Source organism: Danio aesculapii, chromosome 18 (genome assembly GCF_903798145.1).
Source record: "Danio aesculapii chromosome 18, fDanAes4.1, whole genome shotgun sequence".
Lineage (NCBI taxonomy): Eukaryota > Metazoa > Chordata > Actinopteri > Cypriniformes > Danionidae > Danio > Danio aesculapii.
The window spans coordinates 12328887-12352593 of NC_079452.1; the positions used below are offsets into that span (position 1 = coordinate 12328887).

A 23707-nucleotide genomic window follows, 5' to 3' on the forward strand; every position below is an offset into this window, starting at 1 on the left:
GCCGGGGTCTAAAACAAAGTGTGCTGTATCACTTTATTTTCAGGATTTTGTCGACTGTAAGTTACATTTCAAGTACATGCAACTAATTCTCATTAGAGTATTAACAGACTCTGCTTAATGTCTGCTGACACTGCTTGGGTTATGTGCCATGGCGCATTTGCTATTTACATGGCGGACTTTGTAAGTGGAAAAACTGTACACTTCACTAGCGAGAAAACAGTTAAACAGACCATCTGCAGCGCGAGGATAAAGAATGAGCCTCCTCCATTCGGCCTCTTTACTTTCTCTTTACTTTACATTTAATCTTTTTTCTTTTACTTTTGTGAAGTAAGAAAGTGGTGGAAACTCACTCTACTGGAAACATCGATTAGCCTACATATTTATGTTGTTTGTTAAGTGTAAAGATTTGTTTCAAAACTATTTCTAAATTCAGCTCTAATTTCCAGCAAAGAAATGAATGAACAATATTAACAAAGAGTTATATCCAAACACACATCCTATTCTTATGCCCCATATGGTGATGCAAACATCTCCAAAACCCGACAGGTGTTTTATTAAAACAAATAAAAATATGCATATATTATATATATATATATATATATATATATATATATATATATATATATATATATATATATATATATATATATATATATATATATAATACTACTACTAATAATTACGTTGTACAAAAGCTAATTGTCATGAATAAACTGAAAAAGCCCCCCAGATGAGGCATGGAAGCAGTGGTTTTTATATTTATGTTGAAAATAATAATTTGTAACATTTTAATTCTTTTTTTTTTTCAAATGTAAAGATATTTGTGTATTGCTGTACATCCTGTGTGTCTTAAGCAATGTGAAGGCATTTGGACCCGGATAGGTGCATAACTAACGCGCTCTTTTAGTTGGTCAATGGCACTGTCTATTTCAGTTCCTCATAATAGCGATGCACTAACAATGTGCCCTAACTGCTTTATAGACCAGCAAACCCATGAATCCACAAAGTGGCGCAAATGGATTTGCTATTTAAACAATGTGGCACAAGACGTGAAAATTACTGTTGTGCTGGTCTGAAAATGCCAACAGTCGTGCCTAACACACCTTGCACCTTATTGCATTGGGTGTATGATAGTGCCCAGAGTCTTTGAACTAGCGTTTGTAAAGACAGAATTTGCAACCTTTTGGTAAATCAGACTGGCATAATTTTTCATTAAATATCATCAATTCATGAAGTTTATTTAAACCATCTTGGTGGAATAATAATGGTTTAATTAGTTAAGTTTGCTTACAGTTTAAATGGCTGCATTTTTTGGGTACGAATTCAATTTAAGATTTAGTATTTTATTTAGCTTTATCATACATGAGTAACTAAAATAGTCAGGTTAATTTTGGGGTAAATTTGGGGGTTTTGAATGCTGTTTTCTGCCTTTTTACTGGTATGATAGCAGTTCAGAGAGGAATCACAATCTTGATTGCTGATATTCATTCATTCATTCACTCATTTTCCTCTGGCTTAGTCCCTTATTTATCAGACGTCACCACAGCAGAATGAACCACCAACTATTACAGTATATTTTTTTACACAGTGGATGCCCTTTCAACCACAACCCAGTACTGGGAAACACCCATACACCCACACATTCAGTCATACACACACACACACACACACACACACACACACACACACACACACACACTATATTTCATTTATTCAATTCACCGCATATCTTTGGACTGTGGGGGAAACCGGAGCAGCCAGAGGAAATCCACGTGAACACGAGGAGAACATGCAGACTCCACACAGAAATGCCAACTGACCCAGCCGGGACTCTAACCAGCGACTTTTTTGCTGTGAGGTGACAGTGCTAACCACTATGCCACCGTGCAACCATTAATAAATTGAAACATTCTGGTAAAATGCCACAAATTAATAATTTAATAATTAATAATCTTGACTCTAGGACTTAATTCTCTGAGGCCTAAGAGTTCCTTTGTATAATTAGCACTTCTTATGTGTATTGCCTGTTCTTGTTGAATCGCTGATTGCTTTCTCAATTGTAAGTCGCTTTGGACAAAAATGTCTGCTAAATGACTAAATGTTCATTTCTGTGCTGACTTCATCAGTTTTGGCTTTTATTTTTTTGCACTTATCGACTTGTTAAACAGTGCTGTATCCGTATGATTCAGCTAGAGTTAACGTGAGAAACACATTGCAAAAAGTAGCCCAAGAGACAGTCATCATTATACAACCATTGGCTTGATGTGCAAGTCTTCATGTTTTGTTTAAAAATGCTAACAAAATGGTAATTTACCAGTAACATTATAACTTGTCATTCCAGCTGATATATTTGACATAATTCACTTTATTTAAAAGTGCAGTATTGTAGTATTGACATAGAGTATTGACCTAGTGGTTGAACTATGTATTGCAGTCCAAATTCAAAATATTGGGGAGGGCTTTTCATCTGTCTCTTCCAACAACGACATGGCACACAAGCAGGTTGCCAGATTGATGACACCAATGGAAGCAAGTAAACTTGATTATCAATTCTGAAGCCTCGTTCACACTACAAGCAAGCAGTAGTGTGGCAGGAAAGCAAAGCGACTGTTCATTTCAATGGGGAGTGAGCGACTTCCAGCGACCTCTGTGTACACAAGCGACAACGACTGTTGACGACCAGGTGGGCATGGTGAGCGACACAACAAAGTTGAGAATCCTTCAACTTTATGTAAATGAAGAGCGACTTTCTTGAGCGACAGCCAAAAGGAGCATCAGTAGAGCTCACGTGATCCTCTCTCAGCTCGCTCAGAGGCTGGTTCTCTGTGCTGTAGACTTACATAGATCTGCGTTTGCAGCAGGTCACCACCCAGAGTGACAGTGGGAATGAGGTATTACACTGTAAGCTGCTCAGCTAATAGTTATATGTGTCATTTTTGTATTGTATGAGAATTAAAAACCACCTTATGTAAATTTTCAGAGGCTGCTAGTGTCCTCTAGAAGCCGCATTTTTGTCTGAAATTAAACATGCTGTGTATTTTATCAAGGTGACCCGGGGTGCCACAATTTAATTGGGTAAACTGGCAGTGAGCAGAGTTACATGGTTCAAAACAATAATGGACATTCCGACACAGAACGTCCTGGTTACGTACGTAACCCACGTTCCCCGAATAGGGAACGGAGACGTGTGTCTGTTATTAAACAGACTTTTGGGAGTGCTTTAGACGACCAATCACATCTGAAGATAAGAAAACGGGCCAATGAAATGCCAATTGAATTGGCGGAGCTTAGCTCCACAGCTGAAACTGATGAGCCAATTAGGGCTATATCAGTCGGCTGCTGGAGCCAGCTCATCAGAATTTGCCTGCTGAAGAGCCGATCGCTCAGCTCCCAGCTGGAGACTCAGGTGCTGTGGCAGTGGAGACACACGTCTCCGTTCCCTATTCGGGGAACGTGGGTTACGTACGTAACCAGGACGTTCCCCTTCATATGGGAACTTCAACGTGTGTCTGTTATTAAACAGACTTTTGGGAGACTGTATGGAAAGCGCCACAGCAGCTAAGCCTGTCGCGTCCCTGATGTGTAGTTTGCCAAGCCAAAGCGTGAGCGCACTGACATCACCAAGAGCGCAACCTTCCAACGTCCCCTAGGCCCAACATATTACCATTACATGGGAATAAAAGTTTTAAATCAGGGGTCGTAAGTGTGCTTTTACCTAGCTAATATAGACTAGGGATTTTGGAAATACGACAGTACGTTGGGAAAGCGTGCCAGTCCCCGAAGGGGGAGGACGCAGCGGAGACCACCTGCTACCCTAAAAGGGGAGACCTGATGGTAAGGAGACATATGGACTAGCCCTAATGAGGGGGAGTGCTACATATGATAAGCTGGTTAGCGGTTTAGGGAAGACACGGGACCGCCTAATAAGGGGGAACACACCGTGGTAATAATGCATATGACATCACCAAATGGGGATGCACATAGCTGGCACCGATCCTCAATATGCGTGTAGACCTAATGGGCATACCAACCGCACACTGAGCCATGCACTCGACTCCTCCGCTGAGTCGATGCTGGGGGCCTCGGAGGAATTCTCTAGGGTTCGCCTGGGAAGGGAAACTTACTAGTAGAATAGGAAAAAGCGCACGCATCTCCGGTTTAGGGAGCCTGGCGCAGCAAGCGTTTGTGACACCGAGCTTAATTCTCCCCCGATTGATTGGGATTTCCCAATAACCGGGAGAAAACTGCTCCACTCGGAGGTTATAAAACCTCGCAAATGTGTTAGGTGTCGCCCAACCCGCAGCTCTGCAGATATCTGTGAGAGAGGCGCCGCGTGCTAACGCCAATGAGGAAGCGACACCTCTAGTGGAGTGCGCTCTCATGTTAGGAGGGCGCGGCTCGCCCTGGCATTGATAAGCGAGGGCGATGGCATCAACTAACCAGTGGCCAACCTCTGTTTTGACACGGCACTTCCCTTCTGCCGGCCACCATAACAGATAAAGAGCTGTTCACATGATCTTACATTTTGCGTTCGTTCCACGTAAAGGCGCGAACGGGACAAAGCAGTGAGTGGGCTGAGCCTGCCTCCTCCGCAGGCAGCGCTTGCAGGTTCACCACCTGATCTATAAATGGGGTGGTAGGAACCTTGGGCACATAGCCAGGTCGGGGTCTCAGGACAACGTGAGAGTAACCCGGCCCGAATTCAAGGCACGATTCGCTGACCGAAAATGCCTCCAGATCCCCAACTCTCTTGAATGGCGCCAATGCGATCAGCAGAGCTGTCATAATGACAGAATACAGAATCGAGTGGCTAAAACAGATCTCTCTGCAGCCACCAGGACTAAGGAGAGATCCAAGAGGGCATGAGAGGGGGGCGGGATGGATTTAATCGCCGCGCGCCTCTGAGGAATCGGGTGATTAGATCATGCTTCCCGAGCGTGTTGCCATCCACCGCGTCATGATGAGCGGAGATGCCGCCACGTAAACCTTCAGTGTGGAGGGTGACAGCCTACGCTCCAGCTTATCCTGAAGGAAGGATAACACAATGCTAATCTGGCAAGTTCGGGGGTCTTCTCGGGGAGAAGCGCACCACTCAGAGAATAGACTCCACTTCAGGGCATAGGCATGCCTCGTAGAGGGTGCTCTAGCCTGAGTGATGGTGTTAAGTACCGCGGGCGGTAAGTCACCAAAGTCCTCCGCGCTCCGTCTATGGACCACACGTGGAGGTTCCAGAGATCTGGGCGTGGGTGCCAGATGGTGCCCCGTCCCTGAGAGAGGAGGTCCTCCCTTAGGGGAATGCGCCAAGGAGGGGCCGCCGCGAGGAGTGTGAGCTCCGAAACCCAGGTCCGGTTGGGCCAGAGGGGCGCAACAAACAAGACCTGCTCCTCGTCCTCCCTGACTTTGCACAAAGTTTGTGCGATTAGGCTCACTGGGGGAAACGCATATTTGCGCGTGCCCGATGGCCAGCTGTGAGCCAGTGCATCCGTGCCGAGGGGGGCCTCGGTCAGGGAATAAAACAGCTGGCAATGTGCGTTCTCGGTGGAAGCAACAGATCGATCTGGGCTTCCCCAAAGCGCGCCCATATCAGCTGGACCGAATCGGGGTGGAGTCTCCACTCTCCTCGGGACACTAGCTGCCGTGAGAGCGCATCGGCTGCACGGTTGAGCTCGCCCGGGATGTGAATGGCACACAGTGATTTCAGCCGCGTGTGACTCCAAAGGAGCAGACGGCGAGCGAGCTGAGGCATGCGGCGAGAGCGCATACCCTCCATATGGTTGATATAAGCCACCGCCGCCATGCTGTCCGTCCTGACCAGCATGTGTTTCTGCTCCAACACCGGAAAAAAGCGGCGGAGAGCCAGATACACTGCCAACAGCTCCAGGCAGTTGATATGCCAATGCAGGCGGGGTCCGGACCACGAACCCGCGGCTGCATGCTCGTTGCACACGGCCCCCCAGCCCGTGCTGGAGGCATGTGTCATTACGACAACATGCCTGGATACTAGCCCTAGGGGCACTCCGGCCCGTAGAAAAGCCAGATCCGTCCAGGGGCTGAGGGTGCGGAGACACAGCAGAGTGATGTTCACCCAGTGCGTACCCGCGCGCCATGCCCGTCTGGGGACTCGATCGCGAAGCCAACGCTGAAGTGGTCTCATATGAAGCAAACCGAGCGGCGAGACCGCGGCTGCGGATGCCATATGCCCCAGGAGCCTCTGAAAACATTTCAGTGGGACCACTATTTTCCTGTGGAGCTCGTTACACAGGAAAGCATTAGCCTGGCGCGCTCCTCGGAGAGGCGCGCAACCATAGCAACCGAATCCAGCTCCAGCCCGAGGTAAGAGATCCTCTGCACAGGGCAAAGTTTGCTCTTCTCTCGGTTGACCTGAAACCCCAACTGGTCGAGGTGCCGAAGCACGTTGACTCTGTGCATAATCAACTGATCGCGAGAGGAGGCTAAAATGAGCCAGTCATCGAGATAGTTGAGTGTGCGGATGCCCGCAAGCCGCAGTGGCGCAGAGCACCCTCCGCGAGCTTGGTGAAAACCCGCGGAGACAGAGAGAGCCCGAAGGGGAGGACTTTGTACTGCCACGCTCGTCCTTCGAACGCAAACCGGAGAAAAGGGCGGTGGCGTGGAAGAATAGAGACATGAAAATACGCGTCCTTCAGGTCTATGGCTGCAGACCAATCCTGTGGACGGACGCTCTGAAGCAAGCGTTTCTGCGTAAGCATTCTGAAAGCATTTAGTGTAAATGACTGTTCAGTCTGCGCAGATCTAGGATTGGTCTTAACCCCCCGCTCTTTTTTGGGCACGATGAAATACGGGCTGTAGAACCCGGACTCCATCTCGGCTGGAGGGACCTGCTCGATTGCGTCCTTCGCCAGGAGGACCGCAATCTCCTCTCGCAAGACAGGGGCGCTCACAGGGATCACCCTCGTGAAAAGGACACCCGTGAACTTGGGAGGGCGAATAGCGAACTGAATCGCATAGCCGAGTCTGACCGTCCGTATGAGCCACCGCGATGCGCTGGGCAGCGCTAACCAGGCTGGCAGAGCGCGCGCTAATGGCACCATCGGAGCGATCACTGACGTGCCAGCGGAGGGGCAGCTCGGGATGGGAGTGCTCATCCCGGGAAGCGGTGCGTCCCGGGGAAGAGCTGAAAATAAGAGAATTTCTCTTACCTTCCTCCCTGGATCCCGCGGTGAGGCCAGAGTGAGAGAAAGGAGTCCGTCCTGCTGCACTCTGAGGGCCTGAGGCGAAGGGTCCCGGTGCTGCGAGCTGAAAGGCGGAGCGTCCCAGACTGGCAGTACTCGGGCTCGCGCATCCGGAGAGAGAGGAAACTGCTCTTTTGGAAATTTGGTTGCCGCCAGCCCAGGGGCCGGCAGCGAGGAGTTTAAAGTCGTTGTGGACTGATTTAATAATCCTCGGCCCCCCACCGAGGAAAGAGCAGGTCCCCTCTTTTCCGAATGGCCCGTCCCAGGAACGCTTCGCGGTCCGTTTACTGGACTTAGCGGCGCCCTGGGGCGGTGGCGTTGCAGTCCCGCGGGAGGCTCGGCATTGCCGCCTGGCCGGAGCGGGCAGCGAAAGCGGAGCAGATGAAGCCGCGGGTGGACGCCCTCGGCGAAGAGCAACCGCAGCGGAAGGGGCAGCGGGAGGAGCAGTTTTTCGAGCCCGCTGATAGATGACCTCACCCCTCGCCTTGGACTGCTTTTCACCGCGGAGAATTCCTGGGTGAACTCCCCGACGGTGTCGCCGAAAAGGCCGGCCTGGGATACGGGAGCGTTAAGAAAGCAAGCTTTGTCAACGTCTCTCATATAGCCAAGCTCAGCCAGGGGTGGCATTCCTGGACCACTAATGTGGCCATCGTCTTCCCCAGGGCACGAGCAGCCGATTTAATAGTCATGAGAGCATAATCGGTTGCCGTGCGGAGCTCATGCAGCAAGCCTGGGGGAGAACCGCCCTCCTGCATCTTGGCCAGCTTCTCGGCTTGGTAGCGTTGATAGGTGGCCATAGCGTGCAGAGCGGAGGTGGCCTGGCCCGCAGCAGTGCAGGCTCTGGCCGTGAGAGACTCAGATAACCTGCACGCTTTGGAAGGGAGTGAGGGCGGACCTCTCCGAGTGGAGCAGCTCTGCGGACAGAGCACGCTCCGCCTGGGGAATCGCCTCATAACCCCTGGCCGCTCCGTCATCGAGGGAGGTGAGAGCGGGAGCGCACGAGGACCGGGCAGAAAAATGTGCCCTCCATGCCTGCGTGAGCTCTCTGTGTACCTCCGGGAAGAAGGGGACGAGGGGTCTAAAAGGCTTCGCCTTCTTCACCCCCACGTAACACCCATCTAAGCGGTCCGGCCGCGGTTCTGGGGGACAAGCCATCTCCAGTCCCACGGCCGAAGCAGCCCGGAATAACACGGCTAACATGTCCGACTCCAGATCCGAAACCTCACTGATAACCCCGGAGGGTGGCAGGGGGTCCGGATCTTCATCAGAGCATGTCAGCCCGCCCTCCGATGCAGCGATGGACATCACGTCCCCGGTGTCATCTAATGAGAGCGCGGCCAACCCAGAGGATGGACCAGCGCTAACACTCGAAGCAGAAACAGAGCGCACTGACGAGGAGCGAGGGGTCCGCGGGCCCGAAGGCGACGGATTAGCCCCCACTGTAACCCTCAGGCCTGCCCGAGTGCTAACCGCTTGGCGGGGAGCAGCAGGGGTGACTTGCCCTAATAAAAGAGCTCGCCGCGACCTCAGTTGCGCAACAGTCAAGCCATCGCAATGCGGGCAAGAACTGTCCGCGAGCACCGCATCAACATGTTGGACCCCCAAGCATGTGACGCAGTACTCGTGCCTGTCATCCGGGGAGAGGAAACCACCGCATCCAGAAACGCACGGTCGAAACGACATCTTTAAAAAGACGCGCTGCACGACCGTGTGCTCTCTTAGGGAATTCTGCTCTTTTAAAAAACTGCTCTTTCAGGTCACCAGCGAAACGCCAAGGGGACGGGAAACCCAGCTCGACCGCCGCTAGAACGTCTTCCCTCGCACTGGTGAGAATAATGCTTTCTTCAATGTTGGAAGTCAGCTCAGCAGAAGGGTTCTTCAGTCTCAGATCGGGTCTGAAGCAACAATTCTGATGAGCTGGCTCCAGCAGCCGACTGATATAGCCCTAATTGGCTCATCAGTTTCAGCTGTGGAGCTAAGCTCCGCCAATTCAATTGGCATTTCATTGGCCCGTTTTCTTATCTTCAGATGTGATTGGTCGTCTAAAGCACTCCCAAAAGTCTGTTTAATAACAGACACACGTTGAAGTTCCCATATGAAGGGGAACTCACATTTTCAATAGAGAATAACTGACTTAGCATTGATAAACAAATATGTTCAACATATTGTGAAAACGTATCCTGTATACATTCTGGAGAATGCGAATTATGTAGCCAGAGCTATGTATGACTGCATTTCGTCTTTAAAATGAACGCTATGGGCCGGTACGACGTCAGCGACGGCATCTGTTTCTTTTCACGTTACCAGCTGACCTCTTACCTCTGTATGGATGTCTTTTCTGCTGTTACCAGTTTGTCTGGTAGGTTGGCATGTATGTCAGCGGGCTTGAGACACAGAGAGCAGTTGACCACGACGACAGGGTTCAAGTCCAACACTGAACAGTTCCAGAAACCAGGTAAAACAAAAACAAAGGGCAAAAAAATAAAATTAAATAAGTAAATAACAGGATGAGAACGGTAAGATCTGAAAACGTGGTCAAATCAGGCGGTGGCAAGGGCTTTTCTTTTTCTGGATTGCTTTTGAAAACACTGTTGTTGGGTTAGGGAAGGAGAGGGGTGGGTCAGTCAGTCAGTCAGTCAGTCATTCACTCAACAGCGGCCTCTAGTGGATTTACACAAGAACAGCAGGCGCAAATGGCACTCGTGAGAGATATTTGAGATCTGAAAAAGCATACACAGCGGGCTCTGGTGGATGTACACAAGAACAGCAGGCGCAAATGGCACTCGCGAGAGAAATTTGAGATCTGAAAAAGCATACACAGCGGCCTCTGGTGGATTTGAGAAAACAAAAACTGCAAAAAAAATGTAGCTCCTGGGACATATTTGGTGCTCTCCAGAAATGTATACAGGGGTACGTATCAATAATGAGCCTGGGTTGAATTTGTTTACTAAGCATGTTTCTTAAATATCTTCAAACGTATTATGGTAGTTTTATTCTTTAGAAGAGAAAATAAACATACAGTACCTTTAAGGATTATTAGACAGCTTGTCTAGGCTTTGGATCTTGCTTTTCCTTGTACAAAAAGCTCTAAATTTTGAAATAATTTATGTTTGGTTTTTTATACTTAGAATATTTTACTCCCCAAAGTTGGATATTGAAACTATTCACTGGTGAAGTATTGGATTGCTGCAGTACGTGAAATATTGATGGCGTCACTCCACCTCCAAAAACAAATCTTTAGACCATGAAGAGACATTTTAATGAGACAGGAAATGTTTTTACATGCCACCATTCAGCAGCCAAGGTGGCAATAAAAAGCTCATTGAAACCTCAATAGCAAGTGCCGCTCATTAAAGAAGTGTTTGTAGCACACATTCCACCTCTTACTCCTTATTTGGAATGCAGGACAGTTTCCATTAACAGAGAGCTGTAAGGATTTTTAATAGAGCGAGGTGAATGTTTGCAGAAATAAGGACTTTGGGAAGGGTGAGCAAGGCAGTACCCTTGGCAGTGTTATGGTCTGACAGAAGTCTTGTGTGTCGTCAGCTCATGAAACATGTTATAGTGATTGAGAGTACTCCAGTACTTGGAGTTTGGCTTTTACATTAATGAGGAATTCAAACTGGGGAGCAAGAATCTCCAAAGCGACCCACTGCCTACAGCCTTGTTTATTTAAAAACATTATCAGGTTTTTGTCTTTAAACAGCTCCTGTGTGTAGGACAAGTTTGATCTCATTTGTTTTTTTTACTGTTGTATGTTTAGAAATAACTGAAATCATTCATTGTAGTGATTAGGGATTGTTGTTGTTTACACTTTATTGATAGCTATATGACTTATAAATACCTGCTCTAACTGATACAGTTATTAATAATATTCTCTGTAATTTGACAGAAAGAAAAACAAAAATATGTGAAAAGATGCTGAAAGTTTCAATTTGTTTAATTACTTTTGAACTTTACAGCAGTTTACACATACCTTTAAGCAAACAAAAGTAGGTGCATAAAGTATGTGGACATATTAAACATGGCGCATTGCTTGAGTTTGATGGTGTCACAGGTGGTGTCAGACCGTAGATGATCGAGACTCAGAGATGATCAAAAACACATGTATTTATTTAAAAAAAAATTTAAATTGCACTTACAACAGGAACTTTGCACACATGACTCACATGGAGGTTGACACTTCAATTCTGGACACTAAACTAAACCAAAACAGGGACACACAGGACACAATTACAAAGATTATAAACAGGGGTGACACAACAGGTGGAACTAGTGATCATTAACACAGCAGGAAACAGAACAAAGGGGTCACATGACATAAACACACACACATGGAACATGGCACAACATAGCATTATACGACACAACACAGATACACCAGACATGTAACATTAACATTATATATATAGTCATAGGAGAAAAGAGCCAGGGGAGGAGCTGGAGAAGGACATGGCCAGGGCAAAGACAAAAGAGGGAGGAGCCAGGAAGGGAGCTGGAGCAGTAGCATTATGACCCAGAACACAGCCAGGAGGATGGTCAAGGGTGGAGTTGAGGGACGGAGGAACTATCGAAGAGGAATGGCCTCCTACTCCATGGGGCCGACTGAGGGAGACGCCGTTGATGGAAGTGGAGCCCAATGAGGAGATGGAGAGCTGCAGGGCGAGGGTGATGCTGAGGCTCACCTGAACAAGGCGAGGATGTCGGTCCAGAAGCCTGCGGTGGAGCCGAAGCGACAGAGGACCAAGGTGTAGCTAGAGGGAAGGAGGGGCTCAATGTAGCCGGAAGGATGGAGGCATGAGGCACAGCCAGAGGAGTGGAGTCCAGAGGTGTAGGCAGAGCACCGACTGACCAAGGCAGAGCTGGAGGGATGATGGAGGCTGGCAGAGCTGGTGGACTTACGGTCCATGGAGGAGATGAGGGAGGAGTGAGCCAACGCGGAGCCTTGGGGTTGGAGGGCCGAGGCGGAGTTTGCAGCTCAGAGGCGCTAGGCGACACCTTGATGGCGACACTGGCAGGCAGACCCACAGAGAGAACTCCCCACCTGGAGCTTGAGGGTGAGCTGGGGGGCTGGCAGACTGAAGATGCACTGGAGATGGCTGACTGGCTGCAGCCGTTGGCATATGTGGAAGCAAAGAGGGCGCGTTGGGTAGGATTCTACTTATGACTCTGGAGCTAATATCATCAGGGATCAATATGGCTGAGAGACTCTCTGGGAACAGTCGACTCGGAATCTGATATTTGCTGACTGGAAACAGCGGGGAAGGGTGGACTTCACTCCAGAAGTCGAGCAGAATCTCAGTGTTCCAGCAGTAGCTCATCTTCAGCAGTGGAGGTGAACGGTATTCTCGCTCAGTCTCTCTATCTCCACCAGGACTCCCACAATCAGCAATGTTTCCGGCTCACACACCTGGTCAGATGGTCTGTTGAGCTCCTCCTCGATGGAGAGCTACCTGCGGTGTATGATCCATCGCCATCAGGAGCGACATAGTTAAGCACTACTGTCAAGGAGGAGCTCAACAGACCGTCTGACCAGGTGTGTGAGCCGGCAACAAGAGGGGTATAATTACACAGGACATGATTACACAGATTACAAACAGTGGTGACAGGGCTGCACCGTGGCGCAGTGGGCCGCAGTGGGCACGTTCGCCTCACAGCAAGAAGGTCCCTGGTTCGAGCCTCGGCTGGGTCAGTTGGCGTTTCTGTGTGGAGTTTGCATGTTCTCCCTGTGTTCCTGTGGGTTTCCTCCGGGTGCTCCGGCTTCCCCCACAAGTCCAAAGACATGCTCTATAGATAAATTGGGTAAGCTAAAATTGTCCGTGGTGTATGAGTGTGAATGAGTGTGTATGAATGTTTCAGTGAAGGGTTGCAGCTAGAAGGGCTTCCGCTGCGTAAATCATATACTGGATAAGTTGGCGGTTCATTCTGCTGTGGTGACCCCAGATTATTAAAGGAACTAAGCCACAAAGAAAATTAATGAATGAACAGTGGTGACACAACAGGTGGAACTAATGAACATTAACTCACAGTGGGAAACAGAACAAAGGGGTCACATGACATAAACATACACACATGGAACACGGCACAACATAACATCACATGACACAACACAGAGACACCAGGCATGTGACAGATGGAGTGTTTTTGTTTCCAACAATACTAATTCTTAGTACACAGTCTTAGTTGTGATATGGAACTGCTGCAACTACTTCACCTGTGTCTTTATCTTAAAACACTAGAATGTTTATCAACTAATCAAAATCAAGCATGCATTGTTCAGCTCTTTACTGTAATTTAGGAACGAACAACATGTGAAGGTACAGCAAATTACAGCAAATTAACATTCATGTATTTTTATTCGATGTTTGACGTAATCTCAAAACGAAGAGAGGGCGATAGAGTAGCTCCTCCTCTTTTAAAAAGCAGCCAATAGCATTTTGTTTTATCAGCTCTGCCAGTGAGAGTGGTTGAGATCAAATAAAAAGCAAATCTGAAGCGTCTTGAAGGGGCCGGGCATGTCAGATACTAGAGAGCATTTGATTAGTTATGATTTGATGAGAAACTGAAATATGAGGTGACGTGAAAAAAAAACGTTCATCCATTTAGGCGGAAGTGACAAACTATAAGCTTTACATGTTTATATCAGTGTTATATCTTCTAAACGCAAATTTTGTCATTGTTTTGTACCACATTATCTTATAGATATTCTTGAAGACTAACATACTGATACTCACATCTAAAAAACATCATTTTAATTTTACTGGACTTTTAATAAATTCTTAAAAAGAACATATTTATGAAATTTTGTGATAATGTTTTGAGTTTACATTGCACATTCAAGTCTACAAATGCATTTTAAAGTTTGATCTGGAAAACATCTGCTGTGTTTAAAGGTCTGATAAAGGTCTTAAAATGGTCCACAGAATGAACATGAAATATTTTAAACGTCTTAAAGCACAACCAATATTTCACCTTTTAATGTCTCAAATGAACTACTGAACTGTTATCTTATGCTTTGTTTTCAATGTGGACTTTTGGATGTACTCCAGCTTTGCTGAAATATATCAAAAGGCTCTCCAGTAAATTCTATAGAAGTGAATCCATTTTCTCAGCAAGGGGCTGCTGAAGTCCTTTCTCAGTCTGAGCTTCGTTCTTTAGTTACTTTAAATCAACAGTAAAGCTGAACACTGGCCAAAGCCCAGAGACAAATCTATAACATACACCAACCAGCAGAAAAATAAACAGCATCCTTCCTTTCCCCCACAGTGACTAACAATATCCTCATTGCGTCAATTTACAATCGATCCAGAACTGCAATAAACAAAACTTACCTCAAAAGATGTATCGATGTAACCTCTTAGTCTTCTCCCATTGGCATTTATCGCTTGCGACTGCCAAAATTCAGATTTACAAAGCTATTTTCTCAATTTGTATATTATGCTATTTAGAGTGTCTTACTGAAGGCTACTATGATTTGGCACATTGTGTAACTTCAGACCAAACATTAGTAGTCTTGCTCTGTTCTTATCATTAGTGTATCATTCACTTTCATGGCCACAAACAGTCAAGCTTATTTTCTAGTACAGTATCATATACACAATAAAATAAACAGAGAACAGATATGATGTTAGGCAAACAAACGCAATGCAGAATGAACTTTAGATGCGTTAAATGTCCTGAGATTTAGAAAACGAACACTTCATATTTGTTTTGCTCTTGCTAGCGCTTTTGATTCATGTATGGTAGAGAAAGGCAGAGAGAGTGAAAAAATCAAAAATGAAAAGTAGAGGATTATTTCATTGCTCACAGGGTAAACACAGATATCAGATCAACCATTACCACCACTGCAATACACACATCTGCAGAAGGTTTGGTTTAAACAACCAGAACAACTAATATCTCTTATGAAACTTTATTAATATAATTTATCATATTTTTCAGAAAATTTATTTTTACTTTTTATTGTTCATTTTACAGTTTTGAGTGTTTATAGTTTAGTTTAGCTTAGGTATTAGTGCTTAATACTAATGCACTCACACTAGGCTATCAAACCGTTTCCTGGTTCGTTTTTTCAAGTGTGAAAGCTGCGAATCGGGCCCAGGCATGGTTCAGTTGGCCGGCCCTGGCCCAGTTGTGGCCTATTTCCACTGAGTGGTACGGTACGGTTCGGTACACTTTTATTTCAAAAGGGTACTTAGCACAACAAAAGGGTATCAAAGAAAGCGTCATTTTGCGAAAAGTGGAAAAAATCGAACATGGTTCGAATTTTTTTTATGACAGACAAAAATTTCAAAGGCAGTGTGTCAATACGATTTATAGAATGTGAGGTCGAATTTATTTTTTAACGTGTGAAAATTCCGGACAAAAATGTAACCTTAAGGCACGAGAGAACTCGCGCGCGTGTCTATATTTGAAATAATGAACTTCTTGAGCTGATGATAATAACGTGCATGTAATTATTGAAGTACTTCTGACATCCAATCCTGTCAGAAATGGACAAACGCGAGAATGTGAAAAAACTAAGAGGAAACTCGAAAAAACAAAGGAGCAAATGATTCTTTCAGCAATCTAAAACATGAACAAACTGCTATGTTTAATTATTATCATCACCTTTTGGACTATTAAGTTGTGTTTTTTCGAACCCCAATAAGGCCTAAATGTCTGCTGTGTGTAGTTTTTTCTGTAATTGGTAACATATCAGAGACTGTAAGAGTCTGTATGTGTTCATATATGTTGCATTTATTTATTTATTTTATATAATTACAGACGTTACAGTAGGCTACTTTGCACAGATCATTGATCTGCAGTTATAATCAAATCTTGTTCACAGAAAGGTTAGTAATGAACATTTATACACAAGTATTTATGAGTATAAAGCATCTGTTTTGTGAGAAGAGCTTCTCATATGTAATGTGAACGACCCGTACAGCTTTACTGTAGACATTTACTTGAGGTAAAATGACATCAACTGAAACTTTCTGTCATACACCACAACCACCATTGGTACCCTTTTGGCATTGGAAATGCAAGCCTGATAAATGTGACCCATACCGTACAGTACCGTACTATACCACTCAGTGGAATCGGGCCATTGGAAGAGGTGTGCCAGAACCTGGTTCGGTTGAGCTTTGGCGCTGTATGCTTCTAGTGTGTGCGCAAAGCACGCCTGAGCCCAAAACTGAAGACGCAATGTCACTCTGTTGCCAGTTGCTCACAATAACCAAACCATTACAGTAACTAACTAGTAACAGTGTTGCCAGTATTTTACTGTAAAAAAGCATGGTAAGGTCTAACAGTGTGGAAAAAAGTAAAGAGTTTCAGGCATTATTTCTTACCTTATTTATAGAAAGTGTCTTTTATACCTTAGAACAAAATGATTTAACTAAACAAACAAAAGATCTATCTAAAGCTTTTTTTGTTATTCAGGAAACTGCAGCAGGTCATGAGGTCATTTTCACCCCAATGTTAATCATGGCTCCAGTGTTCTCTAATGCAACATCTGATTATCAGAGATCAGTCTTGCCTAATCTTAAGCGGGCTATCAAAGCGCTGCAGATTCTCATCTATTTTCTTGCTGGAAAAAAGGAAAAGTCAGACAATGGGCTTCTTTGTACCATCCTGGAAGGGCTGTAAGACAGCTTCCTGTTTAACTCAAATAGACCCATGAGGGAGGTCTGTGAAATGCTTTGTGTAGCTCAGACAGACCCAGCAAACACAAGCAGGAGAGACACAATATTCACCACATCTGAAAGCACACCAGATATTACCGTGTGGTGATAAACACTGAGTAATGCTCTTTTGTTCGTCTAATGAGAACGATTTACCCAGAATTCTCAGTGTGTGTGTAAATAGAGTAGATCCAGAAGAGGATGGCTGTGGGAGAGAGTTGTTTGAATTGTCGATTACACTTTATATTAAGGTGAAGTTGCTATTCATTTTTTCATTTTCTTTACAGCTTAGTCCCTTTATTAATCAGGGGTCACCGCAGTGGAATGAACCGACTACTTATCCAGCCTATGTTTTACACAGTGGATGCCCTTCCAGCTGCAACCCAGTACTGGGAAACATCCATACACACTCATTCACACACATACACTACGGCCAATTTAGTTTATTCAATTCACCTATAGCGCATGTCTTTGGACTGTGGGGGAAACCGGAGCACCCGGAGCAAACCCAAAGCCAACACGGGGAGAACTCCACACAGAAATGCCAACTGACCCAGCTGGGACTCGAACCAGTGACCCTCTTGCTGTGAGGCAACAGTGCTAATCACTGAGCCACTATTCATTCAACTACTGAGTAATATTAATGAATTACATGTACTTGCTACTGTATATGGTTGGAGTTAGATTGTGAGTGGGGTTTAGGGTTATTTACATGTAAATGCATAGTTCATTGTAATTACTATAGTAAGTGCATGGAACATGTGTAACTACGTCAGTAGTGTCATTGAATTATCTTTCATTTAATAACTGTTTAGTTGGTTTGACCTCACTTTAAGTGGCCCTAAACACATTTAAATGAATTATAACATAATGTGTACATAAATGTTATTGCACACTGAATCTGAAATTTTCGTCCGTAATTTTTCCGCGTTAAAAATTTATTCGACCTCATGTTGTGTCAATTGTATTGACATACTGTCTCTGAAACTTTTGTCCATCATAAAACATTATGATTTCCGCCATCTATTATAATGTCTATAGGTAATGGCAGTCTCTGATCAGGATTTGTTTTACGTACGAGAATTTGTGAAGTATCACAAGCAATGTATCAAAAGTCCACTGATTTCCGGAACTCCGGGATAGTCCAGCGCAGATCTTTGATAATGAGCTGAACTCTCCTTTCTCTTCCTGCAGTATTGAATGAACACAATGTATAGCACATTCCTCTTTCTGTTTCTACTTTGGAGAAGAGAGGAGAACGTATCACTGCTTAAACTGAATGGATTAATTAGTTTGCATCGGACTCAGTGTGCAAGGTTTGTTTACGTGACGAATTTTTGCATATGAATACGAAACAAACGCATACGAACGTTTCGGACTTCAGTGTGCAAAGACCTTAACTTCATATGCTAATGAGGTCACTAATGGGCGGCTTTCCCCTTCTGGTGACACGTGCAGAGGGAGAATGTAATTCAAAGTGTTTCTGCAGACTGTTTTTATCAAGTCTGATCATAAAAAATACAATGTATCCATTTTTACCATTAAAAGCTGGTTATGTTCACAGACTGTTGCCACACAACTGTGTTTAAACCCCTTATAAAAGTGATTTTTGCATAATAGGTCCCTTTTAAGGACTAGCAGAATGTCTAGCCATGGCCAGAGCACCATTTCATTTGTTTATTAGATTAGATTCAACTTTATTGTCATTACACATGTACAAGTACAAGGCAACAAATGCAGTTTCGGTCTAACCAGCAGTGCAATAGCAGCAAGTGCAGGATATAGGTATAAGTTATAAAGTGCAGTTATAGAAAAATTATGGTAATATTTACAGATGGATGTACTATGAACATTATATACAGGTTGTATTAGCTATGAACAGATTTACAATAAATGAATATATGTACAGGATGCTATTAATAGCAGAAGTGTGCAGATAGATAAACAATTACGAATGTCCATGTGCAGTGGGTATGTCCAGTTCAAATAAATGAATCAGTGCAATGTAGTGGAATGAATATGTGCAAACTTTAAATGTGCAAATGTTAAATAGTGCAGTGATTGTGAGGAGTATAAGTTAGAGGAGTGTGGGGGGTGTATTGGGGGGGCGAAAGAGTCAGTGAGGGGCAGAGTTCAAAAGGAAGACAGCTCTGGGAAAAAACTGTTCCTCAGTCTGCTGGTTTTTGTCCGGGGGAGCCTGAAGTGCTTGCTGGATGGCAGGAGAGAAAACAGGCTGTGAGCAGGGTGAGAGGTGTCCTTAAGAATACTGCGTGCTCGGCGCAGACAGTGTTTCAACTAATAAGATGCTTGCTACTTATGACCATTTTTTGATTTTGAGTCTTTGTGCTCAGTTGTTAACCAGGATGGCCAGCCACTCATCGAGGGGAAGCTGAAGGAGAAACAGGTGCGTTGGAAGTTCATCAAAAGATGGAAAACACGTTATTTCACCCTTGCTGGAAACCAGCTTCTCTTCCGAAGAGGAAAATCAGTAAGTGTGTCTCATTCACCACAATAACATATGCAGATTCTCTCTGCAAAGTACAATGTTGTATTTAGATAGTTACTCAGCTTTCGTGTGTCCAAAATTTTGTGCACCAACATATGCTTTGTCAGATATTATTGCTTTATCTGGAGTTAAATATATACATAAGTAAAAAGTGAGTAGATGATCTCAAATAAAATGTTTTGCTCGCATAAATATTGTACACCAGTTACGTGTAGTACTAAAGTGAATCTAATAGGAAGCCACTTTAATAATTCAGAGCGCCTCTGACAGGAAGATGATCTTTACTTTTAAAAGCCTATGACTTAATCCTGAGACTCACCAAAGCTTCCCTGAGGGCAATTACTTGAACTGGATTAAATAGAATCTCTCTGTTGTGCTTCACAAAAGAGCAAAGCCAAATTTAGTAGGTGTTCATATAACTTGGAAGACATATTGTGCAGAAAAGAAATTCATAATCAAAGCAATGACACGCAAACACTGACTTAAAAGCTACAATCAGTCAGTTTTACAGGATTCGGACACAAGCCAGCAAAAGCTTTTTAGTACCATAAATTGATTTGTCAGAGCTGTAAGCACATTAAATCTCGATTTGCTGTAAATCTTAATCTGGTAAAGTGATTCATCACTTAAGTCATTTCATCTTGATTCGTCTTTATTTTATCAGGCATGACACAAATGCATACCATATCATTTTGCATTTGAGCGTTTGCTTTTAATGGTATCTTGCTTTTATTATGCCTTTAATTTGCTTGCAGTTCTTTTTTTCTTTTCTTGATGTTTGTCAGCGCAAACAAACAACGATAAGCCTACATTTTGGCAGTCTTTATGCAGCACAACTTAAAAAAACTTTGAGAGACAGGAAAAATAATAGAGTGGGAGAATTGGAACCATCAATAGAGAACTGTTTCTCTACTCCAAAAACCCTTATTCCTGTTAGAGATTAATAGACAAGATTTGACTTGTTGACAATTCATCGCAAGTATGCCTCTTATATAAACTATTGTGAAAAACCATTGCGTCTTACACTCAAACAATTACGTTTGCTGTTTGTTCAAACTACTTATTTAAATTGAGCTGAATCAACACAATTCTTGTTTTTTTTTGGGACAACTTGATTGTTTTATGTTTAATCTACTTAAATTTGTAAAAACTAATAAGTTAACTTAATTTCTTTATGTTGTCCCAACACAAATCGATTGTGTGGAACCCAGCACTTTTTACAGTGTACACGCTAAACCGGGAAAGAAATAAGAAATTTTTGTGTTATTTATTATCTGAGTCTGAACGATCTTTTATTTTGAAAAATGACCGTATTCTAATGAGCGCCAAAATTTAACCCACAAACTAGCAAAATGAGTAAGAAACAGAAAGCTTCTTTTTGCATAGGGGAAAAGGCCCAGTGAAGGACCCACCAACTGCCAAGGAATGACTCTGCAACCCATTTGTCAACAAATCAGCTGAATCCAGCATGTCAGTAAAGGAATAAGATCAACTGCTGGAGATTGCAAGTGGTGGCGGCTTTAGGGGCCGTTCACATATCGCTTTTCCACGCGCAAGTTCGTTTTTCGATTAGAGGCGTGCGGATTGCGTCACATATTGGGAGCGACAAGCACAAGTTGCACAATTTGCTCGCACCTTGGAGGTGCACCCAGTTAAAAACATCTTTCAGAATGCTGTGAGCGCACCATGATTCACGTGACAAGAACTGACATAAACACTTTGTATGGAATACAGTGCCGTGCAGAGACAGCAGGGGCTCGGAGTTGGGGAGGGGGTATATTGGGGATAGGGGCACTTTTATTTTGAGGGGGCACTTTCTATCCAAGAGAAAAAAGGGCAGATGCTCAAGCAAAAACTTGTACAGCAATGTTTTGTCAGCTTGACAAGCAATTTTGTCACCTAGCAATCTATGTAAAACCACACCCCCTACCCCACCCCGGGCTGCGGTAAAATTTTCAAGTGTTGACTGATCCGCGGTGATAAAAAGGTTGGGGACCACTGCTCTAAACAATGCTGGGTTCACTGTTGCACAAAACAATTCCTTCACGTTGTCCCAACACTGACCAATTAAGTTAATTGTTTTCATTCACAAATGTGGATAGAACATAAAACAAACAAGTTGTCCCAAAGACATCTAAAGAATTGTGTTGTTTTGACTCATTTTAAACAGATTGTTTGAACAAGCAGGAAAAAAAACATTTTTGAATGTCTGTACCATTAAGTAAACCCCCTATCTATTGTTAAACAGTTTTTCTTTCTTGTTTTGATTGTACACTGTAAAAAGCGATTAGTTGACTTAAAAAGAGTGAGTAAACCTGTTGCCTTAAAATTACCATGTAAATGAACCATGAACATAATTCCAAAAATAATTATTAATATCTTTAAATTTAAATAAAAATACATCAAGTCAACTAACATAACAGTTCCAAGTTACAACGGGTTTACATTTGTTTACATTTTACTTAGTGATATTTTATGTTGGGCCTGTAATAATTAGTTTCTTGAATAGTCTCTTATTATTAATTAATACTTATTTTGAATTTCTACATTCACTGTAAAAATGCTGAGTTTCACACATTCGATTTGTATTGGGACAACATGAAGCAATTAGGTTAATCTATTTGTTTCTACAAATTTAAGTTGATTGAACATAAAACAGTTACGTTGTGCCCAAATAAAACTCAATAATTGTGTTGTTTAAGCTCAATTTAAATAAGCAGTTTGAAAAAAAGGGCAGACATAATTCTTTGAGTTTTCTTAATCAGACATTTGCCCTGAAGTTCTAAATAATAAAGTGAGAAATATGATCATATATGAGTAGATTTGAGTATGTACTTTAAAATGTTAAAAAAGTTAGTTATTGGTCAGTGCATATAATCTATTAATTGCCAGAATTTACAAAAATGGTACCAGATCATGATATATATCGTTATCCAAATATGACTTGAGATTTTTCTCATATTGCCCAGCCCTATGTACAGTTATGATCTTTTTTTTGTGTGTGCTGGGTTCCGTTTACGTTAGCATGTCTTTACTATTTTATGGTACTTTTGAATGGTAATGTATCACATTAACCTTTTCCAACATTGATTAATCAGAACTATCTGCTTATCATCAATTCAACATGTGGCAATACCGAAAATACAACTTTGACATCACAGGAATAAATAACATCTTAAACTAGTCAAATGGTCCATGCAGGAGCCTAAACCAATTTCAAGCAATGTTCCCCTCTTGTCCTCACAGAAGGACGAGCTGGACAACAACACGATTGAACTTAGCAAAGTGCAAAGCGTTAAAGTGGTCGCAAAGAAGAGGCGAGACCGCGGCCTGCCCAGAGCCTTCGAGATCTTCACCGACAGCAAAACCTACGTGCTGAAAGCGCAAGACGAGAAGCATGCAGAAGAGTGGCTGCAGTGCATCAATGTGGCCGTGGCCCAAGCCAAAGAACGAGAGAACCGAGAGGCCACAACATACCTGTGACACACTCGCTCATCAGGTGTCTCCACTGCCACTGTTGCAGTCATCCTCCATCCCATTCTTGTGATGGTAAGCTGCAAAGATCATCGATTACAGCTACACAAGGTGGCATGTCATGGCCAAAACTGAAGGGTACTCCTTCTGAATCATGAAGTGACCAATGGGACATCCAGCAGACTTGTGGACTTCTCAGATGTGCTTGGAAAGGGCTCAATGCCACAAGTCAACATGAAGTGTGTTGCTTGTGTGTTAAGGCTGAGCAACACTGAGCCCTGTCACTCTTTCTGTGAGTCATATTGCAGCATTTTTTTTAAAATAGGAACGATGATTGGTTTCATCTTTCGGAAAGTGACAGAAGATTTATTCAGACTAAGGGCAAGTGTCCACCCAAGTGTTTTTGCGCTGCAGAAATGCCAGCTGAGAGTTTTATTTTGTATTGTCAATGGTAGCTCTGCATTTTTTAAACAATCAGTGCTGAGCGCTTGGTGTTTTTTAAAGGCTTTGAAAGTTGAAGGAGTGGTCACAACCAAAGTCCCTTTAAGTCATTTCACTTGGCGGCCATCTTTGAAACGCCAATCGGGCATTCTGTTTGAATGGGGAAACATCAAATTCTTCAAAATTGCTTGCCAAGCTTACGATTGCATTTCATATTAGGAATCACCAATAAATATAAACAACAACTGTCTCTTTAGTGTTATTTCTTAACGTTCAAATCATACAATATCTGCAGAAACTCACGTCTATAGCGATCAATGATTGGCTCCTGTACTAGAAGGCAGGGATTCATTGACCATATTGACTGTCACATGTTTCCTCATTCAAAAGTACACGAGTGATGCGTC

The 23707-nt window shown here is 43.8% G+C and overlaps 1 protein-coding gene across 1 annotated transcript in view; it reads left to right on the plus strand.

Annotated features, from left to right (window-relative positions):
• Positions 1 to 22956, plus strand: part of veph1 (ventricular zone expressed PH domain-containing 1) — a 153454-nt gene extending 130498 nt beyond the window's left edge. The window contains exons 12-13 of the mRNA XM_056478100.1: positions 19231 to 19367; positions 22632 to 22956. Coding sequence (XP_056334075.1) covers positions 19231 to 19367; positions 22632 to 22868 — 374 coding nt within the window. The 3' untranslated portion in view covers positions 22869 to 22956. The remainder of the gene's footprint in view (positions 1 to 19230; positions 19368 to 22631) is intronic.
• The last annotated feature ends 751 nt before the right edge of the window (positions 22957 to 23707 follow it).